This window comes from Pecten maximus, chromosome 1, assembly GCF_902652985.1.
Source record: "Pecten maximus chromosome 1, xPecMax1.1, whole genome shotgun sequence".
In the NCBI taxonomy this organism is placed as follows: Eukaryota; Metazoa; Mollusca; class Bivalvia; order Pectinida; family Pectinidae; genus Pecten; species Pecten maximus.
The window spans coordinates 26811513-26838577 of record NC_047015.1 but is presented as its reverse complement, the minus strand read 5'-3'; the positions used below and the strand labels follow the sequence as shown (position 1 = coordinate 26838577).

The following is a 27065-nucleotide window of genomic DNA, read 5'->3' as shown; positions in this document are numbered from 1 at the left end:
TGTCACCACTACATACCCCTCTGTTATAACTCTATCACCACTACATACCCCTCTGTTATAACCCTATCCCCACTACATACCCCTCTGTTATAACCAATATACCCACTACATACCCCTCTGTTATAACTCTATCACCACTACATACCCCTCTGTTATAACCCTGTCACCACTACATACCCCTCTGTTATAACTCTATCACCACTACATACCCCTCTGTTATAACCCTGTCACCACTACATATCCCTCTGTTATAACCAATATCACCACTACATACCCCTCTGTTATAACCAATATCACCACTAGTACTACATACCCCTCTGTTATAACCAATATCACCACTACATACCCCTCTGTTATAACCCTATCCCCACTACATACCCCTCTGTTATAACCAATATCACCACTACATACCCCTCTGTTATAACCAATATCACCACTACATACCCCTCTGTTATAACCCTATTACCACTACATACCCCTCTGTTATAACCAATATCACCACTACATACCCCTCTGTTATAACCCTGTCACCACTACATATCCCTCTGTTATAACCAATATCACCACTACATACCCCTCTGTTATAACCAATATCACCACTAGTACTACATACCCCTCTGTTATAACCAATATCACCACTACATACCCCTCTGTTATAACCCTATCCCCACTACATACCCCTCTGTTATAACCAATATCACCACTACATACCCCTCTGTTATAACCAATATCACCACTACATACCCCTCTGTTATAACCCTATTACCACTACATACCCCTCTGTTATAACCCTGTCACCACTACATACATGTACCCCTCTGTTATAACCAATATTACTTCAACATTAAACAACAATTAAAACTCTTATAAATGCTGCAAACATTTTGCTTAGAAATTACAATGGATTCTATAATCTTGTTTGTTAGTTGAAGTCTGCTATAGAGACAGACAGATTCTGAAGCTCTTTGCACTTTTGTGTTACGTCACTCTCTCCTACCTTCATTAATTACTGTTAAACAGTTTTCCTGTGATCGCTCAGAACATCAGGGGCTACCCGTCCTGTTTTAATTAAAACTAATTTAACTTTGCTAATTTCCACACGGTTCAGATGATTATGTTGGGGGATCAATATCTTTGTTCTTAAATCGCTGCGTGAATATAATCAATGCGTATTACGTGAATATGAATATGAACAATACATATTATGTGAATATGAATAGTGTATATTACGTGGATTTAAACAATGTTTGTTACGTAAATATGAATAATGTATATTGCGCGAATATCAATATTGTATATTGCGTGAATATGAACAATGTTTGTTACGTGAATATGAAGAATGTATATATTACGTGAATATGAAGAATGTATATTACGTGAATATAAATATTGTATATTGCGTGAATATGAACAATGTTTGTTACGTTAATATGAACGATGCGTATTACGTGAATATGAATAATGTATGTTACATTAATAAGAATAATGTATGTTACATGAATATAAATAATATGTACATGTATATTACGTGGAAATTTAACATTTTATGTGAAAATGAACAATCTATATAACGTGGAATATGAACAATGTATGTGACTTGGAATATAAACAATTGATGAAATGCGAAATATGAGTACCGTGGAATATGAAAATGAATTGTATATTACGTGGAATATCAATGACTGTTATTGCCGTGAATATGAACAATGTTTGTTACGTAAATATGAAGAATGTATATTGCGTGAATATCAATATTGTATTTCGTGGAATATGAACAATGTCATTGTATTACCGTGAATATGAAAATGTACATGTATTACCGTGGAATATGAAATGTAATTGTATTACGTGAATATGAACAATGTTTGTATTACGTGAATATGAATAATGTATATTGCGTGAATATCAAATATTGTATATTGCGTGAATATGAACAATGTTTGTTACGTGAATATGAATAATGTATATTGCGTGAATATCAATATTGTATATTGCGTGAATATGAACAATGTTTGTTACGTGAATATGAACAATGTATATAATGTACCGTGGAATATGAACAATGTAATGTATTACCGTGGAATATAGAATCATATGTACATTGTATATGTACGTGGAATATGAACAATGTTTGTATTACGTTGAAATGAAATGTGAAACAATATTGTATGTACCGTGGAATATGAACAATGTATGTGTGTACTTGGAATATGAAGCAATGTACATGTATTACGTGAATATGAATAATGTATGTACCGTGGAATTATGAACAATGTACATTGTATTTACCGTGGAATATGAACATGTACATTGTATGTACCGTGGAATAATGAACAATGTAACATTGTATGTATCGTGGAATATGAACAATGTACATGTGACATTGTATGTACCGTGGAATATGAACAACTGTACATTGTAGTACCGTGGGAATATGAACAATGTACATTGTATGTTACCGTGGAATATGAACAATGCTACATTGTATGTACCGTGGAATATGAAACAATGTACATTGTATTACCGTGGAATTGAACAATGTACATTGTATGTACCGTGGATATGAAACAATGTACATATGTACATTGTATTTACCGTGGAATATGAACAATGTACATTGTATGTACCGTGGAATATGAACAATGTACATTGTATTTACCGTGGAATATGAACAATGTACATTGTATTTACCGTGGAATATGAACAATGTACATTGTATGTATCGTGGAATATGAACAATGTACATGTGTACATTGTATGTACCGTGGAATATGAACAATGTACATTGTATTTACCGTGGAATATGAACAATGTACATTGTATGAACCGTGGAATATGAACAATGTACATTGTATGTACCGTGGAATATGAACAATGTACATTGTATGTACCGTGGAATATGAACAATATACATTTTATATTACGTGGTATATGAGCAATGTATGCATGCATTTAAAATGTGTGTGTTATGTGAAAAATTTTAAAAATGTATGCTATCTGTAAATAATGAACTGTGTATTTGTGTTTGTTCAATATGTCTATCGGTGGTGATTTTTGTCACAAGTGATTCCCCACAATACCGATTGTACATACTACGATTTTTAAATGGCGCTTTATGCTCTGTATATCGAAAATAGAAATAGTAATTTTAGGACATATCAAAATAATTACTTACTCTAATTAAACAGAGTTGACGATTTTCTTAAACTTTTTATGCGTTCGCAGCAGACACAGTAATATCAGGACGGTTGACTACGGTGAAACGAACAGGAAAACAATACACCGAAAGAAAAAGGCGACAGAAAAGAAGACAGGAACAGATACAATTCACAAGTGATGTATACATCGGCTATGAGTGTATGGAGACGACACAGCAGAAAGCCTCCTATGTTTGGGATACAACAGGTTTTATTAGTGTGCTATCCAGTGTTACATAAAACAGACATTTAATACCGGGAGATGTTCGTGAAGACAATATATGTTTTAATTTAATTTGATTTAGCAATACAACGCTTTCTAATAGGCTGTATATCCACGATAAACAAACAATGTTTCTATAAAGATACATCTCAAGAACTTAATTAAGTACTTCCGTTATCTAAATTAAATGAGATACTTAGACAGGATGCTTTTAGAAAATAACAAAGGCTGGAGAGGATACAAATTAAAATCGTTATTTCAGCCTAGACATAGATTCCATTTAATACATCTACAATCAGTCGTCTAGATTAATTGTCTTTTTATCGCATACGTAGTTTAATGTCAACATTTTATACCGATTCGTTAAGAAATGTTACTAGTTTGGTATTTCGATTCAAAAGATTGTCTACTGGTAAAGTCTGACGAAATCACCGACTGTCCATATTGCAAGTAATTCAGTCTGCTCAGTGGCCAACAGAATCAATTTGAAGGTCTGCTCAGTGGCCAACAGAATCAATTTGTAGGTCTGCTCAGTGGCCAACAGAATCAATTTGTAGGTCTGCTCAGTGGCCAACAGAATCAATTTGTAGGTCTGCTCAGTGGCCAACAGAATCAATTTGTAGGTTTCACCGAGTATCTTACGATATATAACAAATAAAGTGAAATGGAAATGATTTTGTTTTATCACAATTTGCTTTTCAATTTAAGCAACTACTAAAATCGCGGATTGCAAAGAGCTAACAAACAACCCACTTGTCTGTTTTCTAACATTCATCTCACTGCCGTCTATCATTACGTATCCTTCACTACTTAAAGATGAGAAACAGACAGACAGCAGCTCGTTATATATGTATAGCTTTGTTATAAAGTTCAAAGACAAATGAAATTACCACTTTTATTCTCAATAGGCTAAACAATTACACGTGTTCCTATCAAATAATATGTGTTCTCAATAGAATAAACAATTACATGTGTTCCTATCAAATAATCTGTGTTATCAATAGAGTAAAGAATTACATGTGTTCCTATCAAATAGTCTGTGTTATCAATACAGTAAAGAATTACATGTGTTCCTATCAAATAATCTGTGTTATCAATAGATTAAACAATTACACGTGTTCCTATCAAATAATCTGTGTTCTCAATAGAGTAAACAATTACATGTGTTCCTATCAAATAATCTGTAATCTCAATAGAGTAAACAATTACATGTGTTCCTATCAAATAATCTGTGTTCTCAATAGAGTAAACAATTACATGTGTTCCTATCAAATAATCTGTGTTATCAATAGAGTAAACAATTACATGTGTTCCTATTAAACAATCTGTGTTCTCAATAGATTAAACAATGACATGTGTTCCTATCAAATAATCTGTGTTCTCAATAGATTAAACAATTACATGTGTTCCTATCAAATAATCTGTGTTACCAATAGAGTAAACAATTACATGTGTTCCTATCAAATAATCTGTGTTCTCAATAGATTAAACAATGACATGTGTTCCTATCAAATAATCTGTGTTATCAATAGAGTAAACAATTACATGTGGTCCTATCAAATAATCTGTGTTCTCAATAGAGTAAACAATTACATGTGTTCCTATCAAATAATCTGTGTTATCAATAGATTAAACAATGACATGTGTTCCTATCAAATAATCTGATCTCAATAGATTAAACAATGACATGTGTTCCTATCAAATAATCTGTGTTATCAATAGAGTCAACAATTACATGTGTTCCTATCAAATAATCTGTGTTCTCAATAGAATAAACAAGTACATGTGTTTCTATCAAATAATCTGTGTTCTCAATGAAGAATCAAATTGTCTTTATTCCAGATTATCCAGTTAGCCTTGTGTCCACCTCTACTATATAGCCTAGCTAACTTCCTGTCATATTATGTAATACATATACATTTGTTCCCAGTAGATAATTTAACCACTTTTGTTCCAATATCGTTTTGTTCTCAGCACGTAACCGGTCTAACTGTTCCCTGTAGGTAGTTAATCTACTTATCTAAGTCGATAACACAGCCATCTTTGTTACCAACAGCTACATATATGTATTTAGCTACAAGTGACTCAAGTGTTGATAACCCAGCCAACTTTGTTACCGACGGCTATTTAATTACATGTGACTCAAGTCGATAATTCAGCCATCTTTGTTACCAACAGCTATTTAACTACAAGTGACTCAAGTCGATAATCCAGTCATCTTTGTTACCAGCAGCTGTTTAGCTACATGTGACTTAAGTCCATAAACCAGATCTTTACCAGATCTTTGTTACAGGCAGCTTATTATTAAGCTAATTGTGATTCAAGTTGATATTCCCTCCAGCTTTGTTCCCAGTAGCTAATTTACTTGCCTAAGTTGATAATTTACCAATCATTGTTACCAGACGTTAAATTAGCTACCAATGTCCCAAGTTGATAATCCTACCATCATTGTTACCAGAAGCTAATTTAGCTACCTATGTCCCAAGTCGATAATACAGACTTCTTCGTTTTAAGCAGCTAATCTAGCTACCTATATCCCGAGTCGATAATCCGGCGATCTTTGCTTCCAGTAGCCAATTGAGTCACCTATTTTCCTGGTCGATAGTCCGGTCACCTATTTTCCCGGTCGATAGTCCGGTCACCTGTTTTCCCGGTCGATAGCCGGTCACCTGTTTTCCTTTAGAGGCCTGTCCGAACCAGACGCCATTCTGGTGTTACATAACCCCGATGTACCTGGCTATGTGTTGTACTCGAATCCTTATAAATAAATTAGAATATAAGCCCTGTCAAAGCATGCCCCTTACTGTGTAACAGACTTTGTGGTTTTAAATACTGTGTTGCATCCAATGTTATATCGAGCAGGGAAATACGCGATTGTGAACCGACACTTTTTATGCCCTCTATGAAACGGATGATTTGAAGTTAATCAAAATTTCATTATATACCTTTTTTTTTGATTTTCAAACTCTTTTCGAAAAAAACTATCTACAACTCTATTCATTAAAATAAAGATCTCCTTTTAAATGATAGTGATGGTGTTAAAATTTTGTTCGGATATTATGCTATAATACAAAAGAATAAATTGTCTATGTACAACCTCGAAACAAGAATTCAGTGGAAAATTTCATGAAATCTAACTTAATTTCAGAATGCACATATTCTTCACCACGAAACCAAATGCATTTCCAGATGACTCCGGCAGAGAATAATCTTCAAACGATTTTCTACACAGCAAAATGATTGTACTTGTGCTCACACGCTCCTAATGTATCTTAAATGTGGTGGTAAATTCAATCTCGATATTTTCTGCGATGGAAAAATCTATATAATGTTATTCTGGACGCTGATTGCCTTCAAGCTGTTTAGTACTGATTTTGTAAGTCATCCTATATTAAAAAAAATGTTCAGCAACTCATTTTCTCAGTTTCGTTTACGTTACATATTTAAGCATTCGTTTTTGATGACTTTCATCCTGCAGCCTAGCTTATGAAACACCGTTCAGAACAAATGATGACATGAATAATTATCATTTTCTTATCCCTGCTTCCTTCCATTGAACAAAGCTGAACGATTCGTCAGCGCCATAGCAGTGAAGACGGTAGAACATAACAACGGTATCTTTTTTTTTTTACATTTATAAACCATTTTCGAGTTTGATATCTGAATATTTATTTTTTTAATTAATTCATTTTTGATATTACCAGACATTTTCCTGACATAAATCTAAAAACAAAAATACAAAAATAACATCAGGAATTTAATTATTTGTTGCATTAGGTGTTCTCCAAGCGTCTGTCTTTGCTGCGCTTTTATTTAACTTAAACTCAATATTTTATTTTATGAATGTGCAGCTCTTTTCAGATTAATGAACATTAATTTAGATAAGTAGTGAATAAAGCGCAATTTTTACTAAATAGATGACCGCATAAATCGTATAAGTCGGTACCCATTGAAGCAGGTAGAAGGATACATAAAACATGATTCCCATATGTATATCTCATCCGCTGAAGATAATACTTGTATTAATCCAAATTATTAGAATATACATGTACAACACTCTTGATCTGGTAACCGTAAAAATGCCATTTATATCATTAGACCATCGCGATCTGAATCTTGCTTTAGATAAATTCGTACTTTTCTGTATCAAATATTTGTCAATACCCGAGAATGCACACAGACAACTTCATTATTCAGTCTGAACATTTCATATCAAATAAACTGTCCCTCGGTTGCATTGACCAGACTGCTTCTAATTCATTTCTGGTGAAGCAAGACCAAATTTCCAGTTGCCGATAAAACAATTGATTTAGTATACATACATGTTTATGACATTGTCCATAAAGATCTGATATACAATGCCCTTCCCTCATACTCCCATGTTTTCTTGTACTTGAAATTCTTTCGCCTGTCAAAGGCCTAGCTAACTTTTAAAACAGAAAAAAATTTCTCTGTGTTAATTTTTCTGAAGAGTTTTCCCTTGAGATACATAACGAAACACAGTTCATATCAATCTAGTCATTCTATACCCCTCTTTGGGGCCCCAGAGCCCCCATGTCTGTCTTATGACGTCAGCCTATTGGAATTGATTTCGTCCATTTTGTTTACTCTTTCTGCAATTGGCAGGCTTCTGCGGGTTTCACGAACAAAACCAGTTCTTGCATGCTCGGAAACAACCGATGTTGATGACAGAATAAGTAAATGAAGTATCTTGTGTTTCATCTTCCTGACGCTAAAATGGCGTCCTATCTGTATCCGTGAAGCAGACACAATAGGTATCTTATTCCGTTGCCGATCTAAAGTATGGCCAAATATTTAGATTGACACTTGTTTACGGGATCCTATAGTGGCATTTCATCAGAAAACACAACATACAATGGTATTGAGAGGTGAACATGGAATATAAACATTGGTATAACCGCCGTGACAGAGTAAAAAATAGTATCGTACTACCCTCATACAGAAGTGCATTAACACAAAATCATCAACATTGACGAATGTCAGAACACAATGTATGTAAATCGGTAGCTTTAATTTTGTCATTCATCACAAAGCATGTCTCTGTAGCGCGGAAGACGTGTCGACTTCTGTTATAAACGTGGCGGCGTTGAGAACCAAGAACGGTGATTAATTAAAAGCGTGTTCCGATCTCTGATAATAGCCCGATAGTAAGGTGACATCATCACTTATACATGCCGCAGATAAGTGTTTTCGGCTGTTATTTCATAGTTTGATCAATATCTTGTTTTTCTTTTTTAGTAAATCTGTTGACGTAATGTTTTCCTTCTTAATGAAACATTTAAAGGTTTCTAACGCTTTATGTAGTCTTTTAGATTGCCACGTACCAAGATCCAGATAACTAGATGATAGTGAAGGTCTTGCTGTCATACTTTGGTCTATGAAGGCTGATATGGACCACCAATATGAAACTCGTTGTTGGACCACCAATATGAAACTCGTTGTTGGACCACCAATATGAAACTCGTTGTTGGACCACCAATATGAAACTCGTTGTTAAAGACATGTTAAAGTGCAGAAGTACAACCATTGCAGCTTGCGCATGCTTGCTACAAGAAATGTGATAGATTGATATTGTGCTGTTTGAAACAAAAATTGCCTTTCGTCTGTCAATATTTGAAATGGGTTTCACTTTTTTCATTATTCCTTCCAGTTTATTAGTTACGTCATTATATAATTAAACATTCATGCCCGGTAAGATATCTTCAATTTCAAGAACTCTATAGCCCTCCACCTCTGGGTTGCGAGTTTGAAGCCTACGTGGGCGGTTGCCAGGTACTGACCGTAGGTCGGTGGTTTTTCTCCGGGTACTCCGGCTGTTTTCGACCTCCATAATTTGGCACGTCCTTAAATGACCCTGGCTGTTAATAGGACGTTAAACAAAAATAAACCAAATAAACCAAAGTATACACGACAAAAGTACAGTGTGACCTGATTTCACAAAAGATTAACGAAATAGCCTTTCTTTGTCATATTGATGAATATAGCGTCATTTGTGTAAAATTGAGAGCAATTATGCCTAGATTTTCTCGTTATCCCCACAATACCTGCTTTGTTTTAACATTTCACCAGCAATGGAGGGGCTTGTTTGCATATCTACCACAAACCCTGAGCTAACTCGAGCTCGGCAAGGTCCTGTTTTGTTTTCCGTTTTTTTTTTTTTTCCATTTTCTTTAGATGATGGCCAAAACATGGCGTATTTGAGCTTATCTCTTTCAATCGTATTCTAGACATTTATCTTATATTGGAAGTGGACACTTCAAATGATATATATAATAAAGCTCTGTGTTCTTCGACACTGAATTTTAGATGTTTGATCCACATGCAGGGTGCAGTATTGGGGAATAACCTGTCGCCGACGTTACGTGAATTTGACGTCACGTGAATGTTATGTAGGTGTTACGTGAATGTGACGTCACGTAGGCGGTATGTAGCCGTTACGTGAATTTGGTGTCACGTGAATGTTATGTAGGCGTTACGTAGCCGTTACGTGAAGCTGATGTTACGTGAGTCTGACGTTACGTGAATTTGACGTCACGTGAATGTTATGTAGGCGTAACGTGAATCTGACGTCACGTAGGCGTTATGTAGCCGTTACGTGAGTCTGACGTTACGTGAATTTGGTGTCACGTGAATGTTATGTAGAGTTTGTGTAAATCTGAGGTAGCCAATGCAGTCATATATCAATAAGTATGCTATGATGTCATAGAAGGACATAGTGTACAGCCATATTTGATAGTATTGGTGTGAAAAGCAGACTAAATAAAGAATGGATCCCTGCGTCCAATGTCACATTGTTATTTTTTCATTGACACAACAATATGTTTCTCTAAGCAAACTCTTCCTTATAATAGCAGCACATGGTACACTCACAACGAGCGGAATTTGAAGAATAGGACAGCGCCATTTTGCCAAACGTTGTTAGAATATGGCGCCACATTTTACATGAGTACTTGTGGCTCCGACAAGGGCATGAGTAAACATAGTGTTTCCTCGTTATTGTGTTGGTTTTGGCGCCTACTAATACGTGTTGTAACATAATTCCATGATACGTTGCCACTGTTTAACCACATAGTGACCACAGCCAGATTTAGAAAATATATCAAAATAAATAGTTATTGCCATTGTAATCGAGTAATCCTGTCTACCGCTGGAGTTCCGGAGATACAGCAGACGGAGACAATACCCGGACCTGATTTATCTTTCCGTGTCAGATGTTATTACAAGTACCATTAGTTTTAGAACATATTGATGACATATATATCGACAAGCTTTTTATCTTTGACATAAAACATAATTCAAATGTGGAGTTATTGTTACGTGTAATACCATCCAGTGGGTAATACAGATTGATCATGCCAGCCTAGTTGTATAAATAGTTTCCGACATAAAATGAGAGATAGACCGTCGTCATACATGTATGAAACCCTGAAAAAATCGGACTAAAATTTATCGCACTAACGTACAATGATTTATGGATATCCTTTACTTTGTATTGCTTTTTTTAACGACACTTATTAATGTTTCCAGGGAAGGAATTGTCAACTTATATAATTAAATCAAAATAAACTAATTTGCCTCCCTTCTCTATCTATCAAGTCCCCAGAAACCCATCCCTGGCCGTCATTCGTATTTTCCCAAATATTTTTATAGCTATAAGAACGCAATATCTGTTGAATGATTGAGTAGAAGCAAGTCAATAACTTGGGATGTGATGTAATTATTACTTTACTGTGATCTGAGGACATCATAGATCATGCATGTGGAAACGACGAACAAAAAACAGTATCTCTCATTACATACCGGAAACTGTTACATATCAACATGACGGCAGAATTGTCATCAAACGAGTTTTAAATGGAATATTTCACACAGAGATATGACTGTAAAAGATAACATCATAATTGTGTTTTCGACGATATGTCCCATTGTCAAATTTTTAATTTAAATAGTGGACAGAAATTGTGTCTGAAAAGGGTTGACTTTTATTTTGTTTAAAAAAATAATCGTAGTGGATTTTAAATCTTTTTTGAGCATGTTATGTAACACTGTACCGCCCAGAGCACATCCAGCATTATACATCATTAGGCAAACCGATAGAAAAATTAATCCAAATGGCGACGATTTAATATAACCTAATATGTTATCTACTTTAGAGTTGATTACCCAATGAGGCGGCTGAACTGAAGGGGGGGGGGGGGTGGGGTGGGGTAATGATAGAGCGAGTATTGATTAATCGATCCAACATTGGAGAAAGCCTGACAACATCGGCGTTTAACTTACAACATAAAGATAGCTGATCGGGACCGAGCAGAGGATCAGATTTATGAATAAAAAATGAATACAAGATAAATATCGGTGCCAGTCAGCAGCGTCGGGCGAGACCGCACCGGAAATGTAACGACGCGCACGCGTAAATACTGATATAACGAGTCGTTTAATAGCACATTTCTTTGTTGATTGAGTTTCTTAAGCTAGCAGGAAGTAGAAAAAAAAAAAAACATTATTTAAATCACCAAAAGTGCTCGTGGGCGCAGGCGTATAAGCGTAGATGTCTTTGAGATAACAAACAATGTAATTTCGTGAATATGAAACCTATAGCGCTTCATTAACGAGGCCAGCTCGCCATAATATTCTGACGTTCTGATATTAAAATGGATTGATACAGATATTAAATTATTTTCATTTAAACAATATGTATATATATGTATATAGGTCTTAAATGTTGATGGGTGAGAACACGGAAATACTCTTGTGTACAAAAGAGTTTGATAGTACAATGGAGGTCGAATTAGGCAAACGCAGCTATTTCTCACAATTTCATCAAAAAAATAAAAATCGGAACAGTTTGGTTTCGTGAATAGCTCCAGATATTTGAAGAACACCTGTGAAATAGCGCAATGGAATTTTACTTTTGATTGATGTACGCCGTCTTTTAAACTATTTAAATACCTGTTTGTTTTAACTGTCAAATTTATACGAAACACTTGTCCCATAAACTAGTTTTGGTTTGTATACCAATACACGTACTACCGTGTACTGTGATACCAGATACAACACAAATAAAACAGATTGGTGACGAAGCAAACCTTATTACGAGGTTCTCTGATAAAGTGGCCAAGTCTGTGTGGTCAAAACGTTAGGGACAGCCTCAGGGCAGGCAATGTACACATAGATACTGTGACCTGCGGCTGAGGTGCTCTAATAGACGTGTCCATCGCCATTAGCGTGGCACGACCAGTGTGAACGGCTCCCGATTTAAAGTACAAGCACCCGTGTTGTTGAAGAAAGTTGATCAATAGAGGATATAATTAATGCATTGCATTATACTTCCTGTAAATGAAGCACTATCCTATTTGCAGCTTTATTGGTGTAGAATGACTTTAAAGTCTTTGTGTATCTAGAAACATACATATACTGGGGAAAAAAAAAGATAGACCCAATCTATAGTTACTAACATATGCAGGACAGCTTGTTGTGTTAACGTTACAATTGTTCTGTGTAATATGGCTATTTATTGATATCATTTACCTTCCGCAAATCAGTATGTATTGTGTTTAAGGTATTTCTATTATTTTAAAGAGAAGATACGCTGTTCGTAACATAATTTGGGCAGATATGTCGGACGAGTAATTGGGAGGAGTTTGTATTTACACACAGTAAAACTAGAAAATATGACGCGAGTAAAAATGCCGAAACAAGGACCATATCAGCAAAAGAAAAAATTACAAAGAAGGATTGATCAGTTTAGGTCAAATTCAAGAAATGTGGTATTTTTAGAATGAAAAACGGAATAAAGACTAGAAACTAACATGGACGCTCACGAGTCTCGGATACATCGAATTTCATAACACAGTATTACAAAAGAAGGCGGCGGCTATAAACATTATTATAGTATTTTCATTCTTCGTCTCTCGAAAACCTGTGTTTTAAGTTGGTCCATCAGCACTAAAAATCTGTCATAAAATGATTACCAAATCAACTGTCATGTGAAAATAATCACATGCGAAGAAGAAAACAGGGATGAAAAATGAAGTTCATTATAGAAAATTTAAATAATAACTGTTATTATACAATTCATTGGTGAGTCGTCCGTGATGGTAACGTTGTAATGAAATACCGGCGCCAGCGGAGAGGGGACATTGAACCGACGCTGTCTTGGTATTATAAAGACATCGATATAACAACTGAAAATGAGCGGACTTGGTTTGTAAATCGCCCCGATAAGCTTTTCGATAAATCCTCCTTCATATAAACATAAACAATTGGACAATAAAGGGTACACTTTGTACATATCGGTATACTTGTAGACTGTTGTTAAAAACTTGCCACTAAACTCAACAGATTTATTTCAGCCAAGATTTCTGTCTGTTTCACGATAAGTCTCATCCGTTGACAAGATGCCCAATGGGCCTGTATCGCTCACCTGGCACTACAGCAACTTTGAAGTTGATTTAGGTTATTTCTGCAGATACTATGCTGATAACCACTTTATTCAAATATCAGTGAGGCTAGGTTTCTTCATGTCAATAAATTTTCTAGTTCTTCATTCCAGTACACAACTGGCCTAATATCAGGTCTCTAAGCTATCAAGAAATCATTGCTTGAAGAATTCAGCCTACTTGACCTTGAATGCAGGTCAAGGTCATTCATTTGAACAAACTTGGTAGCCCTTTACCTAGCATGCTACAGGCCTCATATTAAGTCCCTGGGCTTCTTGGTTATTGAGAAGAAGACGTTTGAAGATTTTAGCCTATTTGACCCATGTGACCTGGAATGAAGGTCAAGGTCATTTATTGGTACAAACTTGGTAGCCCTTCACCCCAGCATGTTTAAGGGCCAATATCAAGTCCCTGGGCCTCTTGGTTATTGAGAAGAAGTTGTTTAAAGATTTCAGCATATTTGACCCCTTTGACCTTGAATGAAGATCAATGTCATTCATTTGAACAAACATGGTAGCTCTTTATCCCGGCATGACACATGACCAATATCAGGTCTCTAGGCCTCTTGGATTTTGAGAAGAAGTTGTTTGAAGGAAAAAGTTGACGCCGGACGGCCGGACGACGGACACTGCACCAATACATAAGCTCACTTTCCCTTCGAGCAGGCGAGCTAAAAACTAATGCTTTCAAAATGCCGGACCGGGATGGTTCATCTCAATGTATGTTTATTGTAATGTCATTCGTCTTTCTTGGATGAATGCATTTCTTTGGTTTTTAACGAGGTATCTTGGTATTGGATAGTGGGGAAGATGAAATGATACAGTTGAAGGAACGCTTTTGAGGAACGGACTTTCAATATTGGTACACTGTAAATGCTCTTTGAAGTTGTGCTAAGCTATCATTACACGCTGAATTGGTACACCCCCTGGCTTAGTCGTCAGTGCTCGGAGTCACGGCTCCATTATCGCCTATGTTCCAAATACCATTTTAGACTTGTTAAATAACTATATTATGACAACATACGAACTTTGACTGAACCCACACTTTTTAAAACAGGGGAGACTTTCTACAATTCTGTGAACAGATACATTGTAAAATGTCTGGTCGTTATATCAGGTGCCTCTAGTGCTGTTTTGTCTACCACTCGTTCACATTAGTGGGTCAAACCCTAAATACATTGAACAAAAGCACAAAGATGGCCGGTCAAGATACGAAAATATACATCGATTTGCCCGGGGCACCACATATGGGCGCAAGAATCGATTTAACCATGAATATATGACAGTAAAGTGGTCAGTATAGCCAAGTGTATGTTACATCAGATACAATATACAGTTAGCCACTCAGAGACTGCTCTAAGTTACAATTTCGATTTCGTTCATCCCTTCTGGCGTTTTTCGGAGATTGGGTGGTGACAATCTATTTCAATTTCAAACATTGGTATACACACGCCGGATCTTATTTATCAAATATCGAGACACTCGTTCATCCTGAATGAATTCAGTACTAATTTCATCACTTAAGTGGAATATTAAACTTTGAAGAGCACGTGACCTATGGACTTAACCAAAAGACCTAGAACGGCTAGATTATTATAGTGTAAACTGTATCTGAGTGTTTCTACTGTTCCAACTCTGCGACCCAAATAAAGAATACGCCGAATTAAAGACAAAAAACTGATTTTATACTGAACCTTTTACAGATTACATTTTCACTTCAACTATTTAATTTGATGTATCTCTGCTGAGTCATACATCAAATAATAGATGTTCTACTGACTGATAGATAATGTATCTCTATTGAGTCATAATTAAACAATTGATGATCTTTTGACAAATAAATAATGTATCTCTATTGAGTCATAATTAAACAATTGATGATCTTTTGACAAATAAATAATGTATCTCTATTGAGTCATAATTAAACAATTGATGATCTTTTGACAAATGAATAATGTATCTCTATTGAGTCATACATTAAACAATGTATGATCTACTGACTGATAAATAATGTATCTCTATTGAGTCATTGATTAAACAACGGGTGATCTGCAGACTTCGGATAAATAAGGAATCATTTCCGGACTCCAATTGACCAACAAGGAAGAGTCTATTTTTGGCGATAACAGAGCTCCCGGCCTTTGTCTTTGATAAACAACGGATCCCGACTGAAACCTGCGATAATTAATGGACCTTATGCTGACTTCATTGAGCAATAATGTAAATCCTCTATCATCTAATAATAAATCTTTTCTAATGACTTAATTGACTAATAATCGACCTGACACTGACCGCATTGGTCCGACATTTGACCTTAATTTGACCTAAATGACATTTCAATGACCTTTAATGACTTCTTTTGGCAAAATGGTCTAGATATATAAAAACAAGCAGGAGAAACTTAGATGATGTCTGATGAGTGTTATAAACGTTTATTTTTGGTTATTTACTACCTATCAATGATCACAGACTGTGCGTCGAACGATATCTACGAAAGCCTGTTTGCTGTGATTTCAATAATATTCAAACTACCAATTTATTTCATTCAATACAAGTGCTTGTTTGTACACATTACTATTTGATAAGCTGAACCTAATCCAATAAAAAATAATAAGTTTGAAAATAGCACATATAACTGTTCCAGCAATTATGAAACATAGTTATAAGCCCGTGTTAAAATGAATTAAAAGACTTACCTGGGATTTCGACAGAAGGGCGTTTACCTCCGGGAGAGGAGGGTTCCGACATACGACCACCTGATGATAGAGCTTCTTCCGAAGACCCCCGGTCCATGCGGCGAGGGGAGGAACCGTGGGGAGGCACCGTGAAGGGGATCTGCTTCATGCTGCAAGGAAGAAGTATGAGAGAATGGTAACGTCTTAGCATAGTCATTGTGATACACCACGGACTCCAGGTATGATGAGGGTAAATCCAAACAAGTATCCAAGGCAAGTTGTGTATATTGCAACTACTTCAGGTTTATCGCGATCCGAAAATACCTCATTCGTGCACATTGAAAATCCACAAATATCCAATACTCTTTTTGACATATGTACATCGAAAATACAACTATAGCTCTAGTTGGTCTTTATTTCCACACACATCCAATTTGTGTACACAAGCGAACAGAAAAATTAAAGAAAAACTAGATATTTGAATTTCGGTAATGTGTCAGACGATTTTAAAGTGCCTTGGTATTTGGTGAGGCTTTTAATGATGGCAGAGCATCTCTTATATTCCAGTAATTCACAAGGAAAGACCACGTCAAACTATTATAATGTCCGGTATAGTTTGATACAGTTTACATCGCCGTTTTAATTAAAATATCCCATAATGTTTACACACTATCAATAACCCTATCTGAAAGCGAGCCGTCAAAATAATGGTATCGTCTGTACGTGCCGGTTCACGTGTCAAACCAGCCTCTAAAATCCAGACAGGGTATCTTAAAGTTATACCAGCCTCTAAAATCCAGACAGGGTACCTTAAAGTTAGGTAGTTTCCGTAGCTGTCATCGTAACATTGATACAGTTCACTCTGGTAAGTACAGTGCTGTACCGTGTACTTGTAGCGACAGGACGGGAGTCTAAACAGTTTAAATGAACGCGTTAATTACACAATCCGATAGAAAAAACAAACAAGGCGTTTAGTAAGGAAGCATCCTAATGTCACAACATGAAACTAAATAAGCAGTAGCGAGAGCCTACAAAACCGCGTTGGCCGTATGGCAGTTCAGCCATTGATTTCACTAACCGGTGGAATAGCGTTCACCTTATTTCTAAGAGCGAAAGGATCACGTAGGATTAACGGTCGAGTTTTATCCACTTTCATCAGCTGTTATTGTCAGCCCATTCGCTGTCTTTGAGAACTTTTCAAATCCTTTAAGTCCATTGGTTTCAATGCTGTATAGTGCCTTTGACACTTCGATGCTATTGTCTGAGCCATGGAATAAGAGCGGCTGTTAGGAAAGCTCTACATTTGGGAGTCAGGCTATTTAATAAAATATTGTCAAGCGTTACCCAAACACTCGGGATTGTGCATCTATATAATGAAGACAACTTGCAGTTAGTTTTGTTCACGCAATTAGATAGATAATTCAATAAAACAAATGTCACATCTCCACAGAAATGTAGATATTCCGTATAAGAGTGAGCTGATGACGGGAACACAATGGCTCAGACACTGATGAAGTACACGCACTTAATATAGAGACTATCAAAGACGAAAAATCACTGTTAAAATTCCGGAAAAACTAAATAATGATCCGGCATGATTGTACTTGAGAATGAGGATGGAATCGATGGCATGAGATGTTGTTCTGTTGACTCTGTACAGCGGCTACATGCCTTACTCAATATTGCAGTAATTAAAGTAAAATAAAACTGACCAAGGCAACTGTGGTGGCGTGATCGATCAATACCAGAGGAGTGTTTTTGTGTGATAATCTACCATTTACACGTACACGACCTCTTACGTTAAATACCACGAGCTTTTTATATTTGGGCATAAGGGATTCTCCTAGTATAGGGTCACACAATTATTCTCGTGATTGTCACATTTTATATTTGGGTATAAGGGATTCTCCTAGTATAGGGTCACACAATTATCCTCGTGATTGTCACATTTTATATTTGGGTATAAGGGATTCTCTTTGTATAGGGTTACACAATTATCCTCGTGATTTTCACATTTCATATTTGGGTATAAGGAATTCTCCTTGTATAGGGTTACACAATTATCCTCGTGATTGTCACATTTTATATTTGGGTATAAGGGATTCTTCTGATATATGGTCACACAATTATACTTATGATTATCACATTTGTGACCGGAATAGCATAAACATTCATACCAGATTATGAGGTTAGTATGACTATAGTTTATCTTACTACAAGTACATATTCCTGACCAGCTGCCTAAGCCCGTCCAAGGTTATAAATGCCCTCTAATAAGAACAACCCAAGGTGATAAATCACTTGTTACCTCACTCCACCATAAACATAATCCCCTTTCATGGGCAATCATGATTATATGTACTGTGGTAGCAAATGCTGCCAGAAAGGGGAGATACTCAACAGTTAGTCAATAAAATGAAAACAAAAACAAAAACAAACAATTAATTGGTGATTTAGTTTTTATTTATACGACCTATATTTTTGCCGGGAACGGTCGACTGTATCGTGACCTAACAAGAACAGGTCCATTGACAGCGCGAAATTTAACTTTGGAATGAAATAACACTGTCTGTCACAGATTGAATATTGGCGAAACTGAAATTTAATACAGAAATAGAAGTATTAAACTGCTTTCTTTGGAAAGGTATTGTCTTATAATTCTCATAGGATTACAGAGAAATTAATCATAACGGGAGTGCGTTATTCACTTTGTCTGCAATCCAGTGAGACTTATAAGACAATAACCTTCCAAAAGAAGACAGTTTAATTCTTAATAAAGGGACTACTTACAAGCAGTCCCATAACCAAAACTAGTAGTTTCCAGTGTTGTTGACTCAATGTCTGTTACCGTTTCTTTGTTGGTGGAAATATTGCTTTTTATTTACAATTTCTGAGCACAACAAGTCGCCCTTTTATGTTATAGACAAATTAACGTGTTGTGTAGGCATTCTAAATGCTCATTGAGCTACGTCTGTCTTAGTCTTTCTATATGCGAAGAGCTTCAGATACACTCTTGCCCTAAGCGAGACATTTCTTTATTAAATTGAAGGTACTATCTTTAGATTCCACATGAACTTTCGTTCTAATATCCCCGAATCCCATTTATCAGAAGAGCATTTGTCACGATTTGATCTATGACAGATTATATCATCCGGATTCGCACGCCAGGAAGACCGTTGGTTTCCTAATCTCATTAACATGCAATGTCCAAGTATTCCATAGACTTACCACGTTTAATTACCCACCATGCTACAGTCTAACCAATAAAGTGCAGATTTAACGTGTATAATAAGTTTTTCTTGAAAGCAAAGTTTGTATTGTATCAGCGAAAATAATGCCTTTCCTCAAGCTTAAATGCATTTTTATTTTGTGGGCTTTAGTTAGATACAAATCTGTATGGTCGACATACGGTGTACGCATGCCACATTGAAACTCAAAACATGACATGACGTCATCAGATTTTTTCTTAATCGCCTAGGATTATTATTACGTAATGGAGGGGCATTCATTTTACGTAGGAGTCACGATTGATACTGCGGATTATACAATAATACAAAAAATAGCGGAGTACTATCTCAAGTATCTTTAGTCATGCTACTGTAATCAACAGTACTCTGACACTTGAAAGCTGCGTATTACACCTAATCCTCCAGACGTTATATTAAGGCTACTGCATGGACTAATGTAACTGACAGTGAAGTGTATCGCCCCTTCAAAAACTTTTAATTTCTCAAAGGTTAAGTAATTGCGATCAAAGTAACCTTAATTGACACACGTCATTATAGTTAATGAATACTTCCTTTTTAGGAGGCCACGTTGGTACGAAGGCTCATACTCCTGATAATCCAACAGATAATCGGTGTATTTTGTAACTCTACTGCACTATGTTTTTGTGACTTCCTAAACATCATGTTGTCTATCATTTCCCTTTCAATTAACATACATACTAGATCAACCGTTCTCACCGACAGCCAACCTCTGCCCAACATATCAGTAATTAATCAGCATATATAGGATGAACGATAGGGCCTGTTTCGTAAATAGCGGTGATGGAATACATACATGTACAATGCAGACATTGACCAAACCCAAGAATCGATTTGCTTGACATATGGTCAACATACATGGCGTTGTGTGTTAAGTCTTTATAGCCATCCCCAGTCGATTCTGCATTGTATATTGTATATATACTAATGAATGTGCGATTGCTACTTACATCTACAACCTTCAGTTTCGTACTGATAAGTGTGGTTATCTACACAAGAGTTCTACAATCATATGATCTAATGCCTTATACGTAAGCAAGGGTACCTGATGAATAGCTACATTTTTTTATGTACAACAGATATGTCTAGATGATTTATTAGGAGTTTCCCTTCCCATCTAATCGGAACGCGTATTATACGTCGTATACGAAGGTAAACAAATTTAATTTGCCTGACAGACAAATGACAGTTTGTTTTTTACCATCGTCCTTTCGCCACATTATTTATACTTGACGTTCATTAATAAATGTTCACTGCCACCTTGCTAATAATGTAACAATGGCGTTCTCATTGTTGACAAAATTAGTTTTCCGATCGGAACTGCCCAATCATGTCCGTGGGTTTTCCCCCATCCCCAGCTAATCTCAGTTTCCTTCCACGAAAAGTACCATCGTGCCTTTCTATCCAACAAGAGTGATAGATATAAGCGGATTTAGTTTGTTTCGCCACTGTTATAAAAACAAAACAAATATGTTAATTTGTTTGCTCTTTTTCGAATTTTCGTTTTCCGTAATATTTACACAAGAAATATTCTCAGATATGTTCTTGCACTGTATTGTTGTTACCTTTTTATCATATTGCCATGTTATTCCATTGCTTCTATTATGACAATTGTTTCTTATTGACACCAACGTCGGACATACTCTTAATGTTAATCTTATATAGAATATATACATTAGATAAATTTTCGTTTAATTCAGCATAGAAAGTAGAGCACAAGTCAATTTTATTGGCTTAAATAGCTACAATATGTAAGGCTGTAGCCCACTCTTCGTACACACTTCTTTAATAATCCGAAGTCTTGGACTACTATACATATGTGTAATATACAGATTCCTTATTGTGTTAATAAATGAGGGGCGACTTTATCACATATATTTCCATCTATACATTAGTTCCATTGAGACGAAATGTCTGAATATGGCTTCAAACTAACAGCTACCACAATTATATACCAACGTGATCACGCTCCTTTCTTGACATAAAAATGGGAGTATTCCAATGCTTACATAAAGGTAGATTCTAAATACTGTATTGTGTAATACAAAGACCAATTTATAATGATTAATCTCCTATCAAATAGGGAAACCTGTACTGTAAGATACTTACTGTATTTTAAGCATCTTCTCTCTCAACTCTAATTTTGGTCAGATTTTGAATTGCCAGCTACCGATGTAAGTACGGAAAGGTCACTGACTGTATGAGATACAGGTACGCAAGTAAGAGCCTAAAGGTAACACACGACCCATACACACAATGTGTACTGTCATTATACGCAGAACGAAGAAGGTAGACGTTTGTCTTTGGGGCAGATTCCTTCTGTATATCATAAACACGTTAAAATGTACTACATCGGACACAATCTACAGTAAACAAAAAGAATTTAATCTCAACAAAATATTTCACCTGGAGATATATGACGTACGCATGTCATTGTGAGGGCGGTTACCTATAAGTATACGTCAGGGCGGGCATAAGTAAATATTTTCTTAATGGGTCAATAACGTTTCTTGTTTTCGTTTGATCAGCAAAACTTATCGATACACTGAATTTGATTATTTGCCGCAGTATTTGTTCCTTGAGAGTCGGTTGTGAATTATGGATTCCTTAAATTCTCATTCAAATTGATTATGATAAACCAGCTTCATTTTGTTTTGTATCTGAGGACTATACCTTTTCTTTGTCCAGGCTGACGTCAACTTTAGTTTTAACTGTTTAGTTGTATCCAACCTTGGTATACCCGTTCAGACAATCACCCAGTTGGATTACCAAAACGTTCCTACAATACTAGTCGTGTGACGTACGTAAACAACTATAACGACATAAAGTAGCCAGAGGGGTCCCTTGTTTAGTTATAACTGACATACATCGGTATCAACCATCGAGCAGGTATATATGTATGACAGCTAAAGATCTCGGCTACCGGCCACATAGTAGAAAACAGGTAGATAAATATGTACAATGGACCTTTAAAAATGTAACATCGGTTTGTCACACCGAAGGCGTTAAAGACAAAACTATAGCGGTGTCAGTGTGATTATAAAGCAAGAAAAGTTCTACCAATGGTTCCACAAAAACAATTCAAACAGCAGAAATTCGTTTAGGAATTTGTATCCGTCTTTGAGTTGATTTATATGTTCCAAATAAATTAGGTTATATATGAAGTTACTATGCGTCTTTTAACAGCTCAGATATATATTTCTGTTGTGATCGTAACAATAGTGCTGGTCCTGGAAACGCTCGGCTATGCCTTGCAGTAACAGAGGTCATGTTTGACACGATATGTACACGATACATCACGTGAACCGTATGCTCGTCTGTTGGGATTCTATGCACATGTAATTAGTACATCGGAAGTAAACAATTCCCTTGGAGCTAGCATAATCTTTGATTACTTTGTCATCTAGTGACGTCAAAGTAGCAGAAAACACCGGAAGTGAACAGATCGGGAATTGCAATCTATGCCAAAACCGGAAGTGAACACAAATCGGTAATACATAACTACTGTGGCATGCTTTTAAACTTAATTTGACATCGGAACTGCGCCATTGAGTTGCTCCCAGCCAATACCCTCACGTCGAGGTAGAGACGCAGGCTAGCGTATATTCTCGATCAATGACAATCACAGGCTGCCACTAAAACGCACGTCGACATACAGATCGCGCTTTTACAGTCTCGATATAAGACATTGATTCACAACTTCTATCGAGAATGGCAGTCGACGTCTCCATCACTTAAGTAAAACTGGTAAACCGGTTCTCTCTGAAGGCCATTTCACAAGGACGCGAAGCACAGATGAAATATTGGTATATACATTTACAGTATAATGACTATTTTATCGCTCAGAAGTAACTGTCGCTAGACCTTTAAATGCTCTCTCTATATAGATGTACATCTGGGAAAGACGAATCTGTAACATTTTGGTTTTGGAATCGACATTTTGGAAAAATAGAAAAATAAATAAATACATGAATAAAATAATAACTATTGACATTGATCGACGACCGGAAACTATTTTCTGACATTATTCGAATGCTATGTGGTGATAGTTTAATATTATGTTTAATTGTGAGTGTGTTTTCTTGTTCAGCTTTTATGTGATAACGAGCTGTGTTACGCAGCAAGAAATGACCCACGCCATTATTGCATTCCATTGAAAAATAGGTTTGTAATGAAGAATAATCATAAACCAAAAATAGTCTTTATTTCACTTGTTAAGATCAATTGTGAAACATTTACCTACTTATGTTTAAAAGATACACGCAAATTGTATCGATTCGGAACTTAATGAAATATCCACATTCTTGATTTCTTTACTTAATGCGAAACATATGCCTTGCTGCGAAAACTATCAAGTAGCATTCAATTTTATATTCTTGTAGCATTTTCTTTGTACTGACATCTAAAAGCTATTATATGTAACGGTCTACATTACATTCAATTCTAGGAAATTAGATAAATCTAATTCATTTTGTAAAAAGATTATCACTCTGAAACCTATCTCAGTAATTGCTATTGGAGTAAAAAAAAACTCACAGTGCGCTTTGTTCATTGCGAGGGTAACCATTTAAAATTGCATTTTTCTGGCTTCAATCATGAATACTGCACAATTCGGTAAATCATTGTTCCCAGGGAGATAATTCATGCTACCGCAGCGCACACACATCTGAATGTGCGAATGTGGTTATGTTTGTATGGGTAATAAATATATCATCGATCAATGATGCGAGAGAATGAAGACTTACGTCCATCAGTTATACACTGTAGGAGGGTAGACGTAGGAATACATTCAGACATTTTGTTGTTTAAAGGTTTGAAATAAGACAAGTATCAATAAATAAGAAAATTTGACACTGGTAATCGACCAATGTTCTATTGCACACCCATGATATATTTGTATAATATAGCACCTACAAACCTTAATACATCCCTGAATAAACCTTTATATAGCACAAAAAACCTTTATATAGTCCCAAATAAACCTTTATATAGCACAACAAACCTTTATATAGTCCCAAATAAACCTTTATATAGCACAACAAACCTTTATATAGTCCCAAATAAACCTTTATATAGCACAAACAACCTTTATATAGTCCCAAATAAACCTTTATATAGCACAAAATACCTTTATATAGTCCCAAATAAATATTTATATAGCACAACAAACCTTTATATAGTCTCTAATAAACCTTTATATAGCACAAAAAACCTTTATATAGTCCCAAATAAACCTTTATATAGCAAAAAAAAAACTTTATATAGTCCAAAATAAACCTTTATATAGCACAACAAACCTTTATATAGTCCCAAAAAAACCTTTATATAGCACAACAAACCTTTATATAGTCCCAAATAAACCTTTATACAGCACAAAAAAGCTTTATATAGTCCCAAATAAACCTTTTATATAGCACAAAAAACCTTTATATAGTCCCAAATAAACCTTTATATAGCACAAAAAACCTTTATGTAGTCCCAAATAAACCTTTATATAGCACAACAAACCTTTATATAGCACAAAAAACCTTTATATAGTCCCAAATAAACCTTTATATAACACAAAAAACTTTATATAGTCCCAAAAAAACCTTTATAAAGCTCGGAAAACTCTTTATACAGAACAAATTAACCTTTATATAACTCGAAAAAAAACCCTTTAAAGAGCACGAACAAACCCCTATATAACTCGGATAAAAACTGTATACAGCACGGACAACCCCCTATATAACACGGATCAAAACTTTATTCAGCACGGACAATCCTTAACATAACTCGGAAAACACTTTTATAACGCACGGACAAACCTTAATGTAGCTCGTAAAAAACGCTTTTATAGAGCACGGACAAACCTTAATATAGCTCGTACATTGTAAAAGATGCTTTATAGAGCACGGACAAACCGTAATATAGCTCGTAAAAACGCTTTATAGAGCACGGACAAACCTTAATATAGCTCGTACATTGTAAAAGATGCTTTATAGAGCACGGACAAACCGTAATATAGCTCGTAAAAACGCTTTATAGAGCACGGACAAACCTTAATATAGCTCGTACATTGTAAAAGATGCTTTATAGAGCACGGACAAACCGTAATATAGCTCGTAAAAACGCTTTATAGAGCACGGACAAACCTAAATATATATCTAACAAAGTTTTATACAGCCCGAACAAACCTTTATATAGCTAGAAAAAAACAACAACTTTAAATAACATGGACAAACCTAAGTATAGCTCGGGAAAAAAAACTTTATACATCACGGAAAAAGTAATAACAAACCGTAATATAGCTCGGAAAAACCTTTATATAGTTCTAACAAAACTTTATGTAGTTCTAACAAAACTTTAAACAGCACGGAAACACCTTTTACAACTCTAACAAATCTTTATAGACAACGAACATACCATTATATAGGTAAAAAGTTTTATAGACAATGAACAAACCATTATATAGGCAAAAAGACTTTATAGAGAACGAACAAAACCATTATATAGGCAACAAAAATTAAGAGAACAGAGACAACCCTATAAGTATACCTCTGACAAAACTTTCTACAGAACGAAAAAAACACACCTTTATATAGCTGGAAATGAACCTTTATAAAGCTAGAAATAAACCTTTATATAGGTAAAAATAAACCTTTATAGAGCTAAAAAAAGATTTAAAGAGCGCGGACAAACCTAAGAATAGCTCTAACAAAACTTTAGACAGCACGAACAAACTCTCAAAAAGCGTATAATTGGCGTCCCGAAGCTAAATTTAGTGTGTGTTCATGGACACTAAAATTAGTGTCGGGACGCCAATTTACCATTATTACCTCCCCTTTTAATGAACAATAGCATTACGTCATATGATACAATGTAACGTACAGTAACTGTGGCATAAATGCAATCACCTGAAAAGAGCTGTAACGCTTAAAAACGTTAGCGATTAGAATTTCAGTTGACATGGTAATATTTCATTTCCATATTTATAACCATGCGCATATATTTATATTGTCTTTAAAAATGAATGATTTTCCGGTGTCTGTAACATATATGACAGAATATACAGACATTTTTCACCCTTGCTTCGTCATACTCGTGAACTCGTGGAAACCATTGAATACTTTCTATATACAGCGCGCACGAACCTCTACAACATAGAAAAATATGATAAAGCACGAGAAAACATTTATACAAGACAATAACCTTTACACAACATCGGCGATGCTATAGAAAGGCAAAACAATGTAGACATCATAA

At 35.5% G+C, this 27065-nt stretch overlaps 1 protein-coding gene across 4 annotated transcripts in view; it reads right to left on the bottom strand.

Annotated features, from left to right (window-relative positions):
* The window catches only part of LOC117329052 (synaptotagmin-15-like), a 145877-nt gene that overhangs the window by 38111 nt on the left and 80701 nt on the right, over positions 1–27065 (bottom strand). For 3 of the 4 annotated variants that reach the window (XM_033886752.1, XM_033886776.1, XM_033886760.1), the window contains one exon: positions 16576–16724. In XM_033886752.1, the coding sequence (XP_033742643.1) occupies positions 16576–16724 (149 nt within the window). Of the gene's footprint in view, positions 1–16575; positions 16725–21929; positions 21991–27065 lie in introns of those variants that run through there. The other variant, XM_033886767.1, reaches the window with a different exon arrangement.